Source organism: Anoplolepis gracilipes, chromosome 12, assembly GCF_047496725.1.
Source record: "Anoplolepis gracilipes chromosome 12, ASM4749672v1, whole genome shotgun sequence".
Taxonomy (NCBI): Eukaryota; Metazoa; Arthropoda; class Insecta; order Hymenoptera; family Formicidae; genus Anoplolepis; species Anoplolepis gracilipes.
The window spans coordinates 11,692,254-11,709,121 of NC_132981.1; the positions used below are offsets into that span (position 1 = coordinate 11,692,254).

Genomic DNA, 16,868 nt, shown 5'->3' on the forward strand with positions numbered 1-16,868 from the left:
TGTCAGTAGCATACGGCTGTAGGGCATTAAAATATTTCAAATTTATTTATGGATTTTAGGGTGTCAGAAATCCTGACTTTAATACCTCTTTCAGAAATGAGATGTGAAATGAGAAGTGAGCCGCGAAAGTAATTATCCACCCTAATTTATCGAAAGAGGGACATTCGAAATCTCTCATTGTCTCTCATTTATATAACTTACAGGGTGTCCTTAATACAAAATATTCAAAAACCAATAATTTTCCCTATTATTATTTAATTCAATATTTTTTGCAGATACAATTTTAATATAATTTATAAATAATTAGTAATTAATTGAAAGAAAAATAATGGAGAAAAAATCCTTTTCTTACAAACTAAATCTTATGATATATTAAACAGAAATAAGAAAAACAGAAACGGAATCCTAAAATACAGATCTCAACATTTCTAATCGTGATTCGGTCAAGGAATTAGAATTTATCTGGTCTGAATTGTATTTACATAAATCAATAGCAAATTTAAAAAAACTTACAAACGATGCAAATTTAATGCAGACATAATTTAAAAAGTAATTGATTGTAAAAATTTAATTGCATTTAAATGTATAATAGCACGGTTTTGCTCACAAGTTAGTGAAAATATATAATAGAAAATATATAATAATAACAGATTTTTTAAATTATAAAAATCTTATATTATATAATAATCATTAATAGTCTGTAGATTAGTTAAAAGCAGTTATAATGTTATTCTTGAATATTTTTGTAAACTGTTTTAAATTATCATTCTATAATATTCAATCTGACAGCTATTTGATGAATCTTCTAGTTACGTATTGATGGTATGAAAATGAAAAATTCTGATATTCTATTTTTGATTATATAAATATAAATATTCATCGTATAATAAATATAATGTATTCATAAATATTGCGCGAACAATAATGATGAAAAAGTGAAACGTTATATTAATGGTATATATATATATATATATATATATATATATAGAATATAGTGGTACAGTTTCTAAATAGTCCAATTTCGACTTTTATAGACGTATTTTAATTCTTAAAGAAAATCAATATATGTTATCAATGGACAGACAATGATTTTAGTTACAACTATAGTATTGCAAACAACGAAATGTCACTGTGAAGAATCAATTAGTAGTGGTAGGTGTTTAAGATTTTTCAATGAAATTTTATTACTACAATCAGTTGAAAGACAGAGGAGTAATATGAATATTTTCATTGAAGATAAGTGAAAAACTCACTGATCTTGAATGAAATCTTTTCATTGTTTTTCAGTCAATTAGTACTTTAATCAATTTCATTTTCACTTATACAGTCTAAGAAACATAATACATAACATCGACACTTTCTGTTTATTTTCTACAATTTTTCTTCCTTTTGAGAAAAAAAAAGTTTACGAAAAAATTATTTTATGATATATCCTTAATATATTTTCTTTTTGTAGAACAATCAGCTTATTGTGATAATAATAGGACACCCTGTATATAAAAGGGTGGATGGTGGGGAGTTTGATAGAAACTCGGAGAGGGAGTTACTTCTGGCTCAGTTTGCTCTTGTACGACCTTGCGCCAAGTCACGCTTCGCATCCCCTTGGTACTATTCCCCCCCCCGAGAGACACCCTTCACTTCCGACTTCCTTTTCACCTGGTCTCTATGCTGTCTTCATCGTGATCCGTGTCTTTCAAAGAGAAAAAATTCGTTGCAAAAGCTACGCTTATATTTTGTAAAAACGAAAAGGTGATAAAAGTGGAAAGAAATCTTTATATTACCTATTTTTGGAGTAAATCTAGCAATTTGTTGTGGATGGATAATCATGACGTCGATGAAATATCATTGGATGTTGTTAATATCATTGTTGCTGATATTCGGACGGATTCTAGGTTTGTTGTTTATAATTTATTATATAACGCACATTTTATATATATATATAATTGGGAAGATAATATTGAAAATATTCAACTCTTCAGTCACCGGCAATTTTTTTCCTTTTTTTAAATTCAATCATTTGCTTGCTTAAAATTAATTAAAAAAATATTAGTTCATTATTTTAATTAAACAAAGATACATTTTACATTTGAAATTTATAAAGATTATTGTTTATTTTATTGTTAAAATACGTATATTCGACAAATATATCAATTTCATTTCGAATCACCTTGTACATTAGAGAGCCTGTCCACGTGCACTATTTCTGTCCCAGTACTTTTGCCCGCTTAATATAGCGCTTACGTGTTTTGTGATACTATTGCCCCATTTACTTGCCAACAATACATATTTTAGTATTTAATATGGAAGCAAGTTAACAATAAATATCTATTTTTTTTTCAAAAATTAATCTAGAATACATATTATTCGCTTAAAATATATTGAGACATTCGCAGAAAGGTATAGAGAAATGCGGTTTGTCTATTTACACAGTCGCGAAATATTTGCGAAATGCGTGGAACAAACGCGATTCTGAAATGTAATATTCTGTTGAAATATGCAAGTTTGAAATGTTTGTGAATATCTTTACCGTAAGGTTTGAACTTATAAGCAAAGTATAATATACAATTAGAATTTGTATTAATGAAATTACTTGTGATATAAAGGTAATGAGATGAGTGATTTAAGAGCGCAACTAACAAAATAAGTATTAATTGTTAACTAAGTGAATCAGGATTAGCATAATACGTATTGTATAAAATATACTTATATTTATTCGTACATGATCCGAAAATAATTAAACAAATAGAGGAACAATAGTTTTTCGATAAATTCTTGATTATTTCTTTGATTATAAAAAGCAATTTATTTTTATTTCTCATTATTTGTGTTTAATTAAATCAATCAGACTTGAAAATATATCGATATTTTTATTTTTTATCAGGGTTGACCTGTTTTAAGCTCGAAATTTTCTGCGACATGTGCAACACGTGTTAAACAGATTGAATTTGAAGTATATATGTGCGACTATAAAGTATTTATAGAGATCGCAGATGATCCTCTTTAAACCATTTTTCCCACGCAGTATCTCAATATTCGGAACAACGGAATTGTTTCAGTAACATCATTGTCGATTTTCCTAAAGTCCTAATATTATGTAAATTTTTCAATAAGTTAGTTTTTTGCAAATTTATTGAAAATTTTAGATGAAAAATTGCCGACATTTTGCAAAACGCAATTATGTCTATGTCACTTTACGTAATATGTAAAGCTAAAATTTTCAGAATTTCCGACATTTTATAGTAATTCAATACATATAATACATACATACATTCCTTGATAATAATTACAATCTTCTCATAATCGAAATTTCAATAAAAGCTCAAGTTTGAATTTAAGGATTGCCGCTCTGCTCTTTCTAATTTTCGTTCTTATCAGATGTACGATTTTATCTTACTGGAATTTGTGATTTCTGTGTCTTCAATGATTCCCTTGTACTGTAAACTTTCCTTTGTTCAATTGCTTGCCGCGAGCTTGTTTTCCGCGACATCGCTAACGAGCTCGGTTCCAAATATTGCATAATGAAGTGCACTTTGTTTTCAGCGCGTCGCGAGAACGAGCTTTCTACAACAGAAGCAAAGATAATTGCAAATATTATAATTATTAAGTTGTTGCAAGTTGATGATATAAAAGATTATATATATATATATATATATATATATATGTATATATACAGGGTGAGTCACCTAAGACCGGCCACCCAAATAACTCCCATAGTATTGGAAAAAATGCTTGAAATAAAAGTTGTTTGTTATCAAGGAAGCCACCATGCCAAATTGAAAAATGAAAATTAAGATTTCGAATAATTCGTATAGTCTTAGTGACTCTAGGTGACCACCCTGTATATACACATATATATAATCTATTTTTATTAGAACTTTTTTACCGTATTTAATATTTACTTTACACAATTATTCTTATATTATTCTCATTAGATACGTTAATATACATATATACGTATATATATATATATATATATATATATATATATATATACATATATTGTATATGTATACAAATGTACATATATTATTTTTTTATATCATCTTTTGCAACAACTTAATAATTATAATATTTGTAATTATATAGATAATTATATATGCAATTATATATAGACAATTATATAGATAAATAAAATAATATTATTAAGTTTATATTTAAATTTTATAAAAAGTTTTATTTAAGTTAATATTATAAGTTTTTTTTTCGTTTCATAAAAAATAACATAGATGATAATAACAAAAATAAACTTTGTGATAAATATATAAGATAAGCCAAAGGAACCTGACGATTTTCAAAATAAAATAAAAAAGTTAAATATAACTTAAATATTTCTTTCTTGTTATATAATAATAGGATATAGAATGCATTTGAATACATTATGCATTATTCATTTTATTCATTTCTTAAACAGCACATTTTTCAAATGTCATCTATTTATCTTATCACGCAGGTTTTATAGACATCGCACCATGTTGTCTGATATGGCTGTAATTTTTTTCTGCACATTGACCTTGCTTTCGTTAATATACAAGAGAAAATTACAACTATACTATAGACAATATGGTGCAAAAGTTATGGACGAAAAACCCTATGTAATAGACTAGAGCAGTGTAAAATAAATAGAGAACACTTGACGTAAGATAAATAATAATAAATAATAATACTTAAATGCATTCTATATCCTATTGTTATATAACAGGAAATAAATACTTAAGTCATATTTCATTTTTTTATTTTATTTTGAAAATTGACAGGTTTCTCTTTGGCTCATTTTATATGTAAATCTTTTATATATAACTGTGTGTGTATTTAACATAGTTAAATAGAAAAAAACGACGGTTTTTTAACTCTATATAAAAAATAATATAAAATAATATAAAATTATCTATATATAAACAATTGCAATAAAAATAAATTATATATATGTGTGCATATATATATATATATATATATATATATATGATTTTATGAGAAATATATATATATCTCATCTATAGAAATATATATTTCTCATATACTATATATTTTATGAACAGTTGGAGTTGAAAAGGGTAAAAAGCGAGTCGCGAAAATGCGTATAAAGCTGCATTTGATGCTGATCTACAAAGAAGGTTCAAAGTGGGTCACTTGCTTATTTGGTTGTAGAACTGTATGCATATACAAGGTACTGCTTCTCTTCCTTCCTCTTTTGAAATTTACACGCGTATTTAAAGCTGCGTGCATTTCCGCTTCTCAGGTTTAAGTTCAAAATGCAAATTTCTGTGTGCATTAAGCAAAAAGCTTGGTCATCAGTCGGAAAAATCAGCTTAAAGCAAGTGAAAAATTTCACAGATCTCTAATTAAGTTGGAGCATTAAATGTTATAACGGCCAAATATATTCCTGTTAGTTTGTTAAGTTTATATGAAAATCTTTATAGTTGGAACTCGGATAAAATTAAAAATTCAAATAAAGAGGCTTTAAAATATTTAAAAAATGAAGATTATATATACATTGTGTTTATGTGTCAAATATACATATATATATATATATATATATATATATATATATATATATATATAAGTACAAAAATTAGGATGGAAAACTTTAGAACGTATAATCTTTTATTTTTTCGAGAAATACGAATTCAAGACGCGATCTTTGGAAATAAGTTGATCAATTAGTCGTCGCATGCGAGAATTGGATAATTCCGTTAAGTGGCCTGGTCGATATCGTTTACAGAGTAGAACAGGCGTACTATTGCAGGCAATTGCAGTTGCATTACAGAGAGCAGAGAATCCGCTACAATTAACGTGATTATTTAACGGCGCTCTCGTTGTGTACCCGCAATGTTTATTCGCTATTCGCTCGTTACCGGTGTTGTGTGCATTTCTCTATACACATATCCACGTGTAATACTAGGGGTCGGATTTACCCCATGGTTATACACCACGTCCAGTCTCTGTGTTGACCAGGCAAAACTGCGCGTCCAGGAAATGCAAAACCGTATTATCGTATTATTACAGTAATGACGACATTCATACCACATTTATTCCCATTTATCGCAACTATTATACCATATTAATTATAATTATATATTGATTATGCAGAAATAATTCGTTTTATGATTAGTATTCTCTTTGTGAAATATTCTTAAGAGTATATATACACATATTATTTCGAAAATTAAATAATTTAAGAAATATTTTCAATATGTTTGCTTTTAATAATTAAATGTAAAAATTCTTATATTATATATTATTATGAGAGAATATATAATTTTCCTGCAATATATTATTCTTTTAAGCGCATTAAAATATATATTATCTCTCTCTCTCTCTCTCTCTCTCTCTCTCTCTCTCTCTCTCTCTATGTTATATAATTAATATCTTTTAAGAATCTTTAGGCAAGTCTCTCTCAGTATCTCAGAATAAAACAAGAACTTACAAGAAAATGCAACAAACTGTCATTATACATGAAATAAATCGCTTTTCGATATCTTATTGCAGAATCTCAACAACTCGTCATCAAGAGCATCAATGTTCCTTCCGCTGTGAAAGTCGGCGATGTCAATCACGTGATCCTCGATTGTGACTACGCCCTGGAGAACACTTCGAGCCAAGGGTTAGTGGTCAAGTGGTTCTTCAACGACGACCAACTGGTCTACCAATGGATTCACGGCAGGAATCCCTTAGCTGATGAGCCGGCCGCGAATTACATCGATCTGACGTATAAGGCGAGTGATGATCCTTTCACCGAATATCGAGCCATGAAGCTGGATAAGCCTGGAATCGATCTAACGGGCGATTACACGTGCGTGATATCGACATTTGAGGACGAGAAGGCGGCAAACTTTTCCATGGTAATTTACTGTAAGTATTTTTTTTTATTTTATTTGTGTGTATGTATATATGAATGTATCACACAATACATGTGTTTACGTTATTTTATATTTCTCAATAAAATAACTTATTCATTTATAAAAGGAACACACACACACACACACACACACACACACACACACACACACACACACACATATATATATATATATATATATATAATATTTTGTAACAAGTACCTATATATTATTTTAAAATAATTTCAATCAAATTTTACATGTAACAATTTTGATTACTTTTAGGAACGAAAGGCTAAATTAAAGATGTTTTGTAATTGAAATTCGATTTTGATGAATATAATATGTTCTTTTTATATACATAGTTTCAGTAATAAAGATTGTGCAGAATCTTATCATTCATAGCTAGAATGCAGAAATATACTTTTGAATTATACAGAGACTTTTGGGAGTAAAATAAAACAGTGAATAATGACAAAATGTAGGAGATTTTCAATTATTTCCTTAATAAATTTAATCATTCGTCGTTAATTTGTTGATATATATTCGATATTTTTCAAACCATTTAGTACTTGATCAAAATTATTTAATCAAATATTTTCTCAATATTGTTTAAACTACCTTTTTGCAAATTTTAAACTAATACCCATAATTCTTTCTATATTCACTTTCACCATTTGAATCAACGCGGTCATACATTTTCCACGAGTAAATTCGTTGCAAATAAAATCCTTGTATCTTTCAATTGCTTTAGTGAATTGACTCTAGATTTTTTTATAAGTTTCCGAACATATGTGAGAACAATCTGTAAAATTTTTGTTAAATTCCCAATATTTCAAAAATAGATACTAAACATCCTAAATTTGAAGATTGAAAACGACATTTTTAATTTATTATTCTTAATGCTATTTGTAATATACTTACTATTATATAATGTACTATTTAATTCAATTATTTTTCTTCCTTCCTTTCTTTCTTCTTTTCTCCTTCTCTCTATCTGTTTCTCTTTCTCAATTATACTTTAATTGTATTGAAATTTCAATTGAACGTACAAATGAAAATTATCAAATGTACAATTTATCGGAATTTTAATTATTTTGATATTATTATACGTTTAACATTGCTTTACACGGGATTATTGCTTTAGTAACTTTTTTATCTACCGTAAACTTTGATCTCAAAGTATCTCACCGACGATGCTTCTCCATTTATCTCTGTCTTAAGCAGAGGCATTCTACACTTTCCTCTAGCCTACTCTTTACACATTCTCCTCAACTCCATCAATCCACTTTAACTCCTTTTTCACCTCCTTTATTCTCCTTCTATCCTTTCCCACTATGTTTTTAGTTATTTTTATGTTGATCTTTGTTTTAATTTGCAATTTAGTTTAGCTTTAAATAATTTTATTTTACGCGCGTGCTCGCGCGTAACACACACAATTTATTACTATTATACATTGCCCCGTATTATTGTTATTATATAATTACGCTGCTACTTAAAAATTCACGTGATAAAATAACTATTTCATACATTGGAAATATAACAAATGTCGCTGATTTAAAAAATTAGACTTTATTTCTCTCTAAATGCCCGTTTTTCAATTCACGTTGTAGCATAAATTTCCTTCAGTGTTGTTCCACTTTTATGCGTTCGCAAATCCTTCAATTTGCGCCAGGCGCTTTTTATTTACGTGGTTCCTGTTTTACGCTCAGGTTTCAATTTACGCGGTAAAGCGGAGTATGTACTTTCTTTTCCACACCCTTTTTAGAGCAAACGCTTTAACGCTGTGCTCGCGCATTATTTTTTTTTTTTTTTATTTCTGTCTCATAGTTTATTAAATACATTTTATTTCTACGAGATATTGTATTTTTTTTCTGCGAAATATTTTATTTCTATGCTTTCTGCAATTTACGTTAAATTAACATATAAGTATTATTATATAAAAATATATTATATTTACTTATTAACTATATTGAAAATAATAAATTATTAATATAAATGTTTATATAAATATATATATATTTATTTTAATTTATACAAATACAAATATATATATTTTTATTATTTATATATGTAACATTTTTGTTGGTTCTTATTGCGTTTTACAGCCTTACACGCGTGCATTTCTATTTCCACAAAATATTCACTTTGTAACTTTGTCTAGTATTTAATACGCGTTTTTAAAGTAGGAAATAGCTCATTTAAATGAGCTTTTTATAAATGTGTACAGAGAGATCAGTTTCTATAAAGCAAATTATAAATGTTAAATTGTACATTAAAAACAACCTCTGTATAGTAAAAATAATATAAAAAATATAATATATACATATATATATATATATATATGTAATAATATATAATAAATATATATATATGATTTTTGTTGTAGCAACGGGAGAAATGTTTGATTTTGGGCACCAAAGAAAGATTATAGATGACAAAGATGGGTTGGAAGCGACATGCATAGCCGAAGGAGTTTATCCTCAGCCAAATCTCGATATTTCTGTCACGTAAATGTCTTTACAAAAATAAGATTTCAAAATTTAATTATTTGTACATTATTCTAGTTTAACGTATTATTTTATATTAATTAATTAATATTATTTTTGTTTAGCATATTATTGCAATTTTATTTAAAAAATCAATACTAAATTTTTTTTTACTTATTATAAAAAGTAAATATTAAATTTACACTTTATAATTTTGTTTGCATTTGTAATAAATACAATTTATATCTTAATAAATTTATTAAAAATTACATTTTAATTTCCAAGAAAATTTTTGGTGAGAAATTTGTAAGATAAGAAATTTTTTATCCTTACAAAGGGAAAAATTTCTTATATAAAGTAAAGATAAAAAAGTTTGTTTTTATATATAATAATGAATAATATTTACAGGTTTCGTCCAGGCAAACAAATTTCAAGACCCTTCTTCAAGATGACGACATTTCGTGAAGATGGATTGTATAATGTCTTATCACGAGTAGATTTGTTAGATGAGGAACTACCAGAAGCTGCAGAACTTAGATGTACTCTCGACATCCCGAGAGCTAACTACACTGTGTCCCGAAAAACAGTATATTATTCCAGTTAGTTGTGTATTTTGATGCTTTAAATATCTCTATACTAACACATACTGCCAATTTATGCTAACTTTCTTTATATATTCTTTACATATATATATATATATATAGAGTAGTGCATAATAATCGAAATTTTTAAAAATTATTAAACCGTTATTTAATTAATCTCTATGCTTAGGTAGAAAAATCTATGCTTGGTTTTGTATTGTACAGGAACGACTACTACTACTTCATCTGTTACAACGATACCGGAGCATAAAATGGATATCCAAGCCCTAGACAGCTCAAAGTCCGGTAATGGTGATGGTAAGATCAATCGCAAATTTTGTTAAAAATATATGTTCGGCATCAAATCATCACCATTAGCCACCATTTTTCGATTGAAAATCTTCAGAATTTCTCGAAATCTATGTATTCATTTCATGCTCGTTTTTATAATAATTTGTCCAAGCATTTAAACAAATTTATCGATTATTATATTTATTTATCGACAGCATTTATTAACAGCATGCACGCATGGAGTTATTTGACCCTTACTGAAATTCTTGAACTACTGCTTAAAAAATGTTATTAAAAATCAAATCATTTCCTGCTAATTATAAATTTCTAATCATTTTTTACTTTGAGAAATTTATGACGTTGATGAGACCTTATAAATTTCTTCTATTTTCAATAATATGATACGTGGCAGAATTTATATGACAGAATTTCATTAATTATTCATTTTCTATTTCCTCCTTCTTTTCTTGACATTAATATTGCTCGGATATCATGTATTATCCAATGAAAGTCAAAACGAGCGAAAGCCCATTAGTATTATACCTTTCAGCGGAGAATTATCCTCGCGCAATATTAGCATCCTTCATATACATATACTAATGTCTATGCATTAATGCATATGCATTCCGCTCAAGTGGCTTTCATTATGGTTATGCATATTTATGAAACTCACCCGCGGCCGTTGTAACGCGCTCAATTATTGGCCCCATTAATTTTACAAAAATGCTCAAACGTGGAAAATATTTTTCATTATATTACAATATATGTGATATATTAGGAAAAGCAGAAAGAAAGAGAAAAGAACAGAGAAGGAAAAAGAAAGCGTTTAGCATTACATATGTTACATATTATTACAATTATATATACATACATATATATATATATATATATATATATATATATGTATATATATATAAAATATTTTTTTACCTGATTATACATATATATATGCTTCAATCTAATTGTAGGCAACTTCGTCGGCTGCACTTCGATCAATGTTATGCTGTTACCAATGCATCTGGCTATTCTTATTCTGTTTCATTAATAATGCAATCGATAGGTAAGTTTAAATCGACATTGGACTCGATTAATACGATGGACCTCGATCACTTTCAAAAAACAACGATTTCAAATCGTGGTTTATTTTCAAACTCCGCGTGATTTTATAATATATATTTTCTAGTCATAGTATTTAAAAAAAAAATAGAAATTATTTATTACAAAAAAGATTTTTTCCCATAGTTTTCCAAAATTTTTTACAAAATATTGAAGATGTAGACAAAGCTTCTTTATTTATTGAAAAATGTATAAACTTAAAATATAAATATTTTTAGCTTTCTAAGATTTTTCAAAAAGTGCGATTGTAAAGATAAAAATATAACAGGGATTAAAAATTAAAAATAGAAAAACAGTATAAAAATGATGCTTAAGATTCGGTTAAATTAATATTCCCTTCAATTGAGCATTTACATGTATAAGATGATAAAGAAAACTCTTCTATAAATGTATAAAACATCTTGTTACAAAACTTTTTTATTTGCCTCACATAACTGAAAATAAAATTTACAAAATTAAAGTCATATATTTGATTGTTTTATAAAATGATGAATATTATAAAAAATTTACTGCTGGCCTAAGCTTGTGATTTCTGATATATAAAACATGCGATATATAAAACATGTAAAACATAATTTAAAAAAAGTCTAATGTAAAGTATAAAACAATATAATAAATGCGATTATGTATGTTTAATCATTTTTTGTATATTGTAAAAAATTTGTAAGTAAAAATAGATTCGTTTAAAAAAAAGAAAAAAAAATTTAATGACGATCTTTAGATCAATATGTGAGGTACGAGATATCCATATGCGATTTATAGTATTTAAAATATATCATTCGTAGTATTAGAATTCATTCTCCACGACAGAATCTGTTTGAATTTTTTTTCTGGAATCTTCTTTAGCCAATTGTTGACTATAAGTAACAATAATCAATAACTGGCCAAAGAGGACTTGATTCTCCACCACTGGAATAAATTCCAAAAATACTACAAATAGGGTATTTTAAATATTATATGAACAGCTCTATTGTTAATATATCTATGTCTCGTATGAATATTACGACTCGTACTAATTTAAATACCCTTTTTGTATTTAGAAAGTAAATTTTTTAAAATCTAATTTTTAAAGCTCCTGACTCTTTACTGCAGTCGTATTGATTTGTGACGCCTCGTCTCAGGCAAGAAATCAATCTTTAAAGTGAATCTTTCTCTTGCAAAATATATTAGTTTTTTTTTTTTTATATTCACTATATATTCTCTTTCTTTCTTGTACGCTCATTTAATAGTATAGATTAATAAGATATCACAACGTTTTTTTCCCACAAGTTGATGGATAATATAACTACAAATCTTAATCAATTGTTATAAAATTATTTTTGCTGAAAATATAGGCCAAATTGAGTTATATATAAATTTATTAATATAGATTAATATATTATAAAAAAGGATGTTTTCAGTATATAGCAATCTATATTATTGAACATGCGAGTGATGGCATATAAAAAATTAATTTGTTTCGATTTATAAAATGTGCAAAAAAGATTTACATAATTTCTAATCTAATAATTTCATATGAACTATAATAAGAAAAAAATACAAGTCTTGAAAATGAAAAATATAAAAGAATATCGCAGTCTATACACACGCATATCCGCGCACGCGCACACGTACACATTCACACACATGCATAAACGCACACACACACGCACGCACACGTACACACACACACACACACGCACACGCACACGCACACGCACACGCACACGCACACGCACACGCACACGCACACGCACACGCACACACACACACACACACACACACACACACACACACACACACACACACACACACACACACACACATATAAAACACATATACCATGTATATGCATATAGACTATATTATACTTTTATATTTTTTATTAAAATACTACCAAAGAACTTTTTGCCACAATGTAAAATACATATATATATAATTTTAAGATCTGATAAAAAATATTTAAAAATATAAACAAATGTGTGCATACGTGTGTATATGTGTGTGTATGTGTGTGTGTGTGTGTGGTTGAACAAATTATTTCTATAATATAAAATGTAAGAATATAAATTATTTCTCAGTTTATTTTTATATATTTAATATTAGAGAACTATTAAAAAACGTGCGTAAAATGGTATGTAATACATTTGTTATTATAATTTTATAACGTTCGAATCGTTAATTGACGATCAATTGTATATAACAACTTGGGAGACAAATAATTTTATTGTATAAACATAATTGAAAATTCTGTAACTCTACAAGTCATATTTTTACAAATCATGTAAATAATATTGAATTTATTGTATTCTGAAATGTGGATATATAAGTTATTGAATAATATTACTGAAATAATAAGAATATGTAACAGATATTTTTCTCTAGGCCTTTCTTCCTAACTCCTGTCCATTGAGATTGAAAAATTGTTCAAAAACATCTCAATTCAAATATTCTACATAAAAAACAATATTAGTAAAAATATAAATATATGTATTTGTATTTTATAAAAAGAAAATACATTTTCAAGCAAAAAAATAGAAAAAAGAATAAAGTTCTTTCTCATTCATACATATTAGTCTTCTTTTTTTTCTTTAAAATATTTTTTCAATTTTCAAAAACAATTAAATCTTTTTTTAAATTTTCAATCTTAACCCTTAACAGTCACACTGGGTAAAATACACCCCAGCGTTTTTTTGACTTCGAAAAACGACCCAAAACTGTTTGAAAAATTGAAATATCTTAAAAATTGAAAAAGTTACATTCGTTTTTGTGAAAAAAGTCACTTTTCCGACTTTTTTTTCAACAATTTTTTTACATTTGTTAAATTAATTTTTTGCAAATCAAACCTATACAGTCTTTTTAAGAAAGGCTTAAACTACAACAGGATATTTTTTTTTTAAGGTCACCTGCAATTTTTTATACACGTGCAAACACGCTGGGGTGTATTTCACCCAGTGTGACCGGTACGGGATTCTCGGGAAGTGTGACTGACAAGGGTTAAACATGATTAATATTTAAATAAAATATTTAAGATTAAAATTATTTATACATCACATTTTTTGTATAAAAAATTTATAAATTTTATTTCTCAAGATTGAAATTATTATTTATAAGTTATTTTTTCCATACAAATTATTATTATAAATTATTATTAATTATTACTTATAAACCATTTTCTCAATATATTTATGTAAAATATTACACAAAGTTTCAATCTTACAATTAATAATATTTTATAATTGTGACTACATCAAATTATTATTTAACCAATACAATAATTTCAATTAATAAAATTCTTTATATACATTGAGCTTATTCATTTTGTAGAAAGGTTTGTGGGGCACGTAAAAAAGATTCATGCAAAATTTTATGAAGCCTTTGAGCTTTGTGCAATCCAAGTCCAGGACATAGGGCCAGTGTATTGGGTTGTGTTTTTACAATATCAGCCAATGTGCCAAAAGTTGTTAGAAGAGTCGTTGCATCAGTTTTATTGATAGATCTTACTGTTGTTAAAGCATTAACCAACTAGAATAAATAAATATGTATATATATATATTTTTTACTAAGCATATCTAAAAAAATGTAGAATAATTACCTTTTGATAGGGTGCTATATTACTGCGTTCCATAATATCATCAGGGGGTTTAGTCTCGTATCTTTTGTAGGTCTCAATAATTTTTCCTGCATCCTCTGTACTCCATGCTAACATTATTGTCATGTCTGCCAGAATGGATATTCTTGTTAAATGTTTCAAAGCATGATGAGGATCAGCAACATCAATCTAATTACATAACATAAAAAATTTTAGTTTAAACAACAAAAGATTATTTAATTTATATATACATATATGTAAAACTCAAGAATTTGTAATTTGAATAAAAATAAATTATATATAATTACATATACAATTATATTTATATTTTTATATTTAAATATATAAAAAATGATGTATGTATATTATATACATATATAATGTATTTATAAATTAATCAAACATTTATATAATATACAATAAATATGTATATTTACCTGCACAAGGAGTATTCGCAAGTTGTAAGCATTGCCTAATAATTTGAGTCTCTCATGAATATAATCAGGATTAAGTTGATGATAACGAATAGATAAAAAAAGAGCGCATGTAGTTTTTCCCATTACATAGTCCGGTACAATGTCGGAATACTCCCATGGAACATTTGTTATAAATTTAAGAAGTGGATTACCCTTCTGTAAAGACATTAATTTTTATAATTTTTTTAAATTTTATTTATAAATGCTAGCCTATACCTCAAAGTAGCCTTTATTAATAAATTTATTCTGTAAAAGCATTATTAATTTTAGTTGACACAAAATATGAGAAACATTTACTTTTATATTTTACTCTAACATTTTATACAATAAGATACATACATAATTATGTGCAATAAAGCTGCATTACCTGTTTTGGATTCACTAGGACAGCATTGGTTCTATGGGAAACTGTTGCTGCAGAAGTTTCAGGAACTGGCAATTGTTCCTTGAAAAACTCAGATTTTTTTAAATTACTGAAAGCAGCTGAAAAAAAAGAAAGGCAAAGTTTTATATACAAATAAATCATAATACATTATATAATAATAAAATTATATTTATACAATTATATTTTATTATTATATAATGTATTCTTAAATTTATAAATGCATACAATTATATAACTCTTACATTGAAAAGATGTAATTCTAGCTTGTTTTGGTGCAGACACATTATTCAGGTCTTCTGTATTGTCTGTGGTGAGATTACTCATAATCTCTTTATTAACTTACAGAATTACTTACAATAAAATTTCTATCTAATTTATTTATCGTTCTCAATCTAATTTATTTATCGTTCCCAATCTAATCTTTCTTTCCATGTGTATGAAACAACAAAAAAATTAATAAACATACATACATAATACGAAAGCAGAGAGAAGCCTGCTCTCTGATAGTATGTAGTATGACAGTAGAACGGAGTAAAACTTTAGAGCATTTAGACGAAAAAAAGACAGCTGATGTAAGGTAAAAGAGATCTTAGAATTTAGAATAAGGAAATTTTAAAATAAAGAAAATTTATTTATAGTCAAAATAGACTTAAACCAGGGTTGAATAAGTAAAATATTCGATGTAAATTATACGGTTTTAGACATATAAAATACTAAGTATTTTACGTCCTTAATTTTTTACACACTATAAAATATATTAAAATTCGATGAACAAATACTGTGTATTTTCTCATTTTTAGACCATTGTTAAAACTTTGCCGGTTATGATTTACGAGAGAGAATGCAACGACATAGTTGAGAGTTGACAGTTGACAGTTGACAGTTCGTGAAATCGTGAAATACCACATGCGCCATAGAGAACAATATATACAGTGGCGCAACTCTGGCAATTTCAGCGTACCTAAAAATGAACTGCACATGCGCGGACTTGCTTACCACCTACCAAGTCCGCGCATGTGCAATTCATTTTTAGGTACGCTGACATGAAGGTGCCGACAGAACCAATCACATTCGATTATTCTTCACACATTCAACTGTGATTGGTCAATTTCTTACGGCTTAA

At 27.1% G+C, this 16,868-nt stretch overlaps 2 protein-coding genes across 4 annotated transcripts; one reads left to right on the forward strand and one right to left on the reverse strand.

Annotated features, from left to right (window-relative positions):
• The first annotated feature begins 1,551 nt into the window (after positions 1-1,551).
• LOC140671864 (uncharacterized) lies at positions 1,552-13,662 on the forward strand. Of its 2 annotated transcripts, XM_072903549.1 has the most exons (6): positions 1,553-1,892; positions 6,487-6,849; positions 9,226-9,346; positions 9,734-9,924; positions 10,132-10,224; positions 11,166-13,662. In XM_072903549.1, exons 1-6 carry the CDS (start codon positions 1,826-1,828, stop codon positions 11,240-11,242), a joined length of 912 nt encoding a protein of 303 aa, XP_072759650.1. In that variant the 5' UTR covers positions 1,553-1,825; the 3' UTR covers positions 11,243-13,662. The 2 variants fall into 2 exon arrangements, with proteins under 2 accessions (XP_072759651.1, XP_072759650.1); XM_072903550.1 differs by lacking the exon at positions 10,132-10,224 and having other exon boundaries at positions 1,552-1,892.
• Positions 13,663-14,470: 808 nt separating this feature from the next.
• Ercc1 (DNA excision repair protein Ercc1) lies at positions 14,471-16,665 on the reverse strand. Of its 2 annotated transcripts, XM_072903553.1 has the most exons (6): positions 16,492-16,665; positions 15,988-16,169; positions 15,728-15,843; positions 15,322-15,516; positions 14,888-15,073; positions 14,471-14,817 (listed from the first exon to the last, which is right to left on the reverse strand). In XM_072903553.1, the coding sequence occupies exons 2-6, from the start codon at positions 16,067-16,069 to the stop codon at positions 14,605-14,607; spliced, it is 792 nt and encodes a 263-aa protein (XP_072759654.1). In that variant the 5' UTR covers positions 16,070-16,169; positions 16,492-16,665; the 3' UTR covers positions 14,471-14,604. The 2 variants fall into 2 exon arrangements, with proteins under 2 accessions (XP_072759654.1, XP_072759653.1); XM_072903552.1 differs by having other exon boundaries at positions 15,988-16,665.
• Between the last annotated feature and the right edge of the window lie 203 nt (positions 16,666-16,868).

What these genes read in the sequence shown, in the direction of transcription:
- LOC140671864 (XM_072903549.1), top strand. Translation starts at nt 1,826, where the DNA reads ATGACGTCGATGAAATATCATTGGATGTTGTTAATATCATTGTTGCTG. An exon ending in CTTTTCCATGGTAATTTACT is followed by an intron (nt 6,850 to 9,225) that starts GTAAGTATTTTT and finishes TTTTTGTTGTAG; the next exon opens with CAACGGGAGAAATGTTTGAT. An exon ending in AATCTCGATATTTCTGTCAC is followed by an intron (nt 9,347 to 9,733) that starts GTAAATGTCTTT and finishes TAATATTTACAG; the next exon opens with GTTTCGTCCAGGCAAACAAA.
- Ercc1 (XM_072903553.1), bottom strand. Translation starts at nt 16,069, where the DNA reads ATGAGTAATCTCACCACAGACAATACAGAAGACCTGAATAATGTGTCT. An exon ending in TAGAATTACATCTTTTCAAT is followed by an intron (nt 15,844 to 15,987) that starts GTAAGAGTTATA and finishes CTTTTTTTTCAG; the next exon opens with CTGCTTTCAGTAATTTAAAA. An exon ending in ATATAGCACCCTATCAAAAG is followed by an intron (nt 14,818 to 14,887) that starts GTAATTATTCTA and finishes TATTTATTCTAG; the next exon opens with TTGGTTAATGCTTTAACAAC.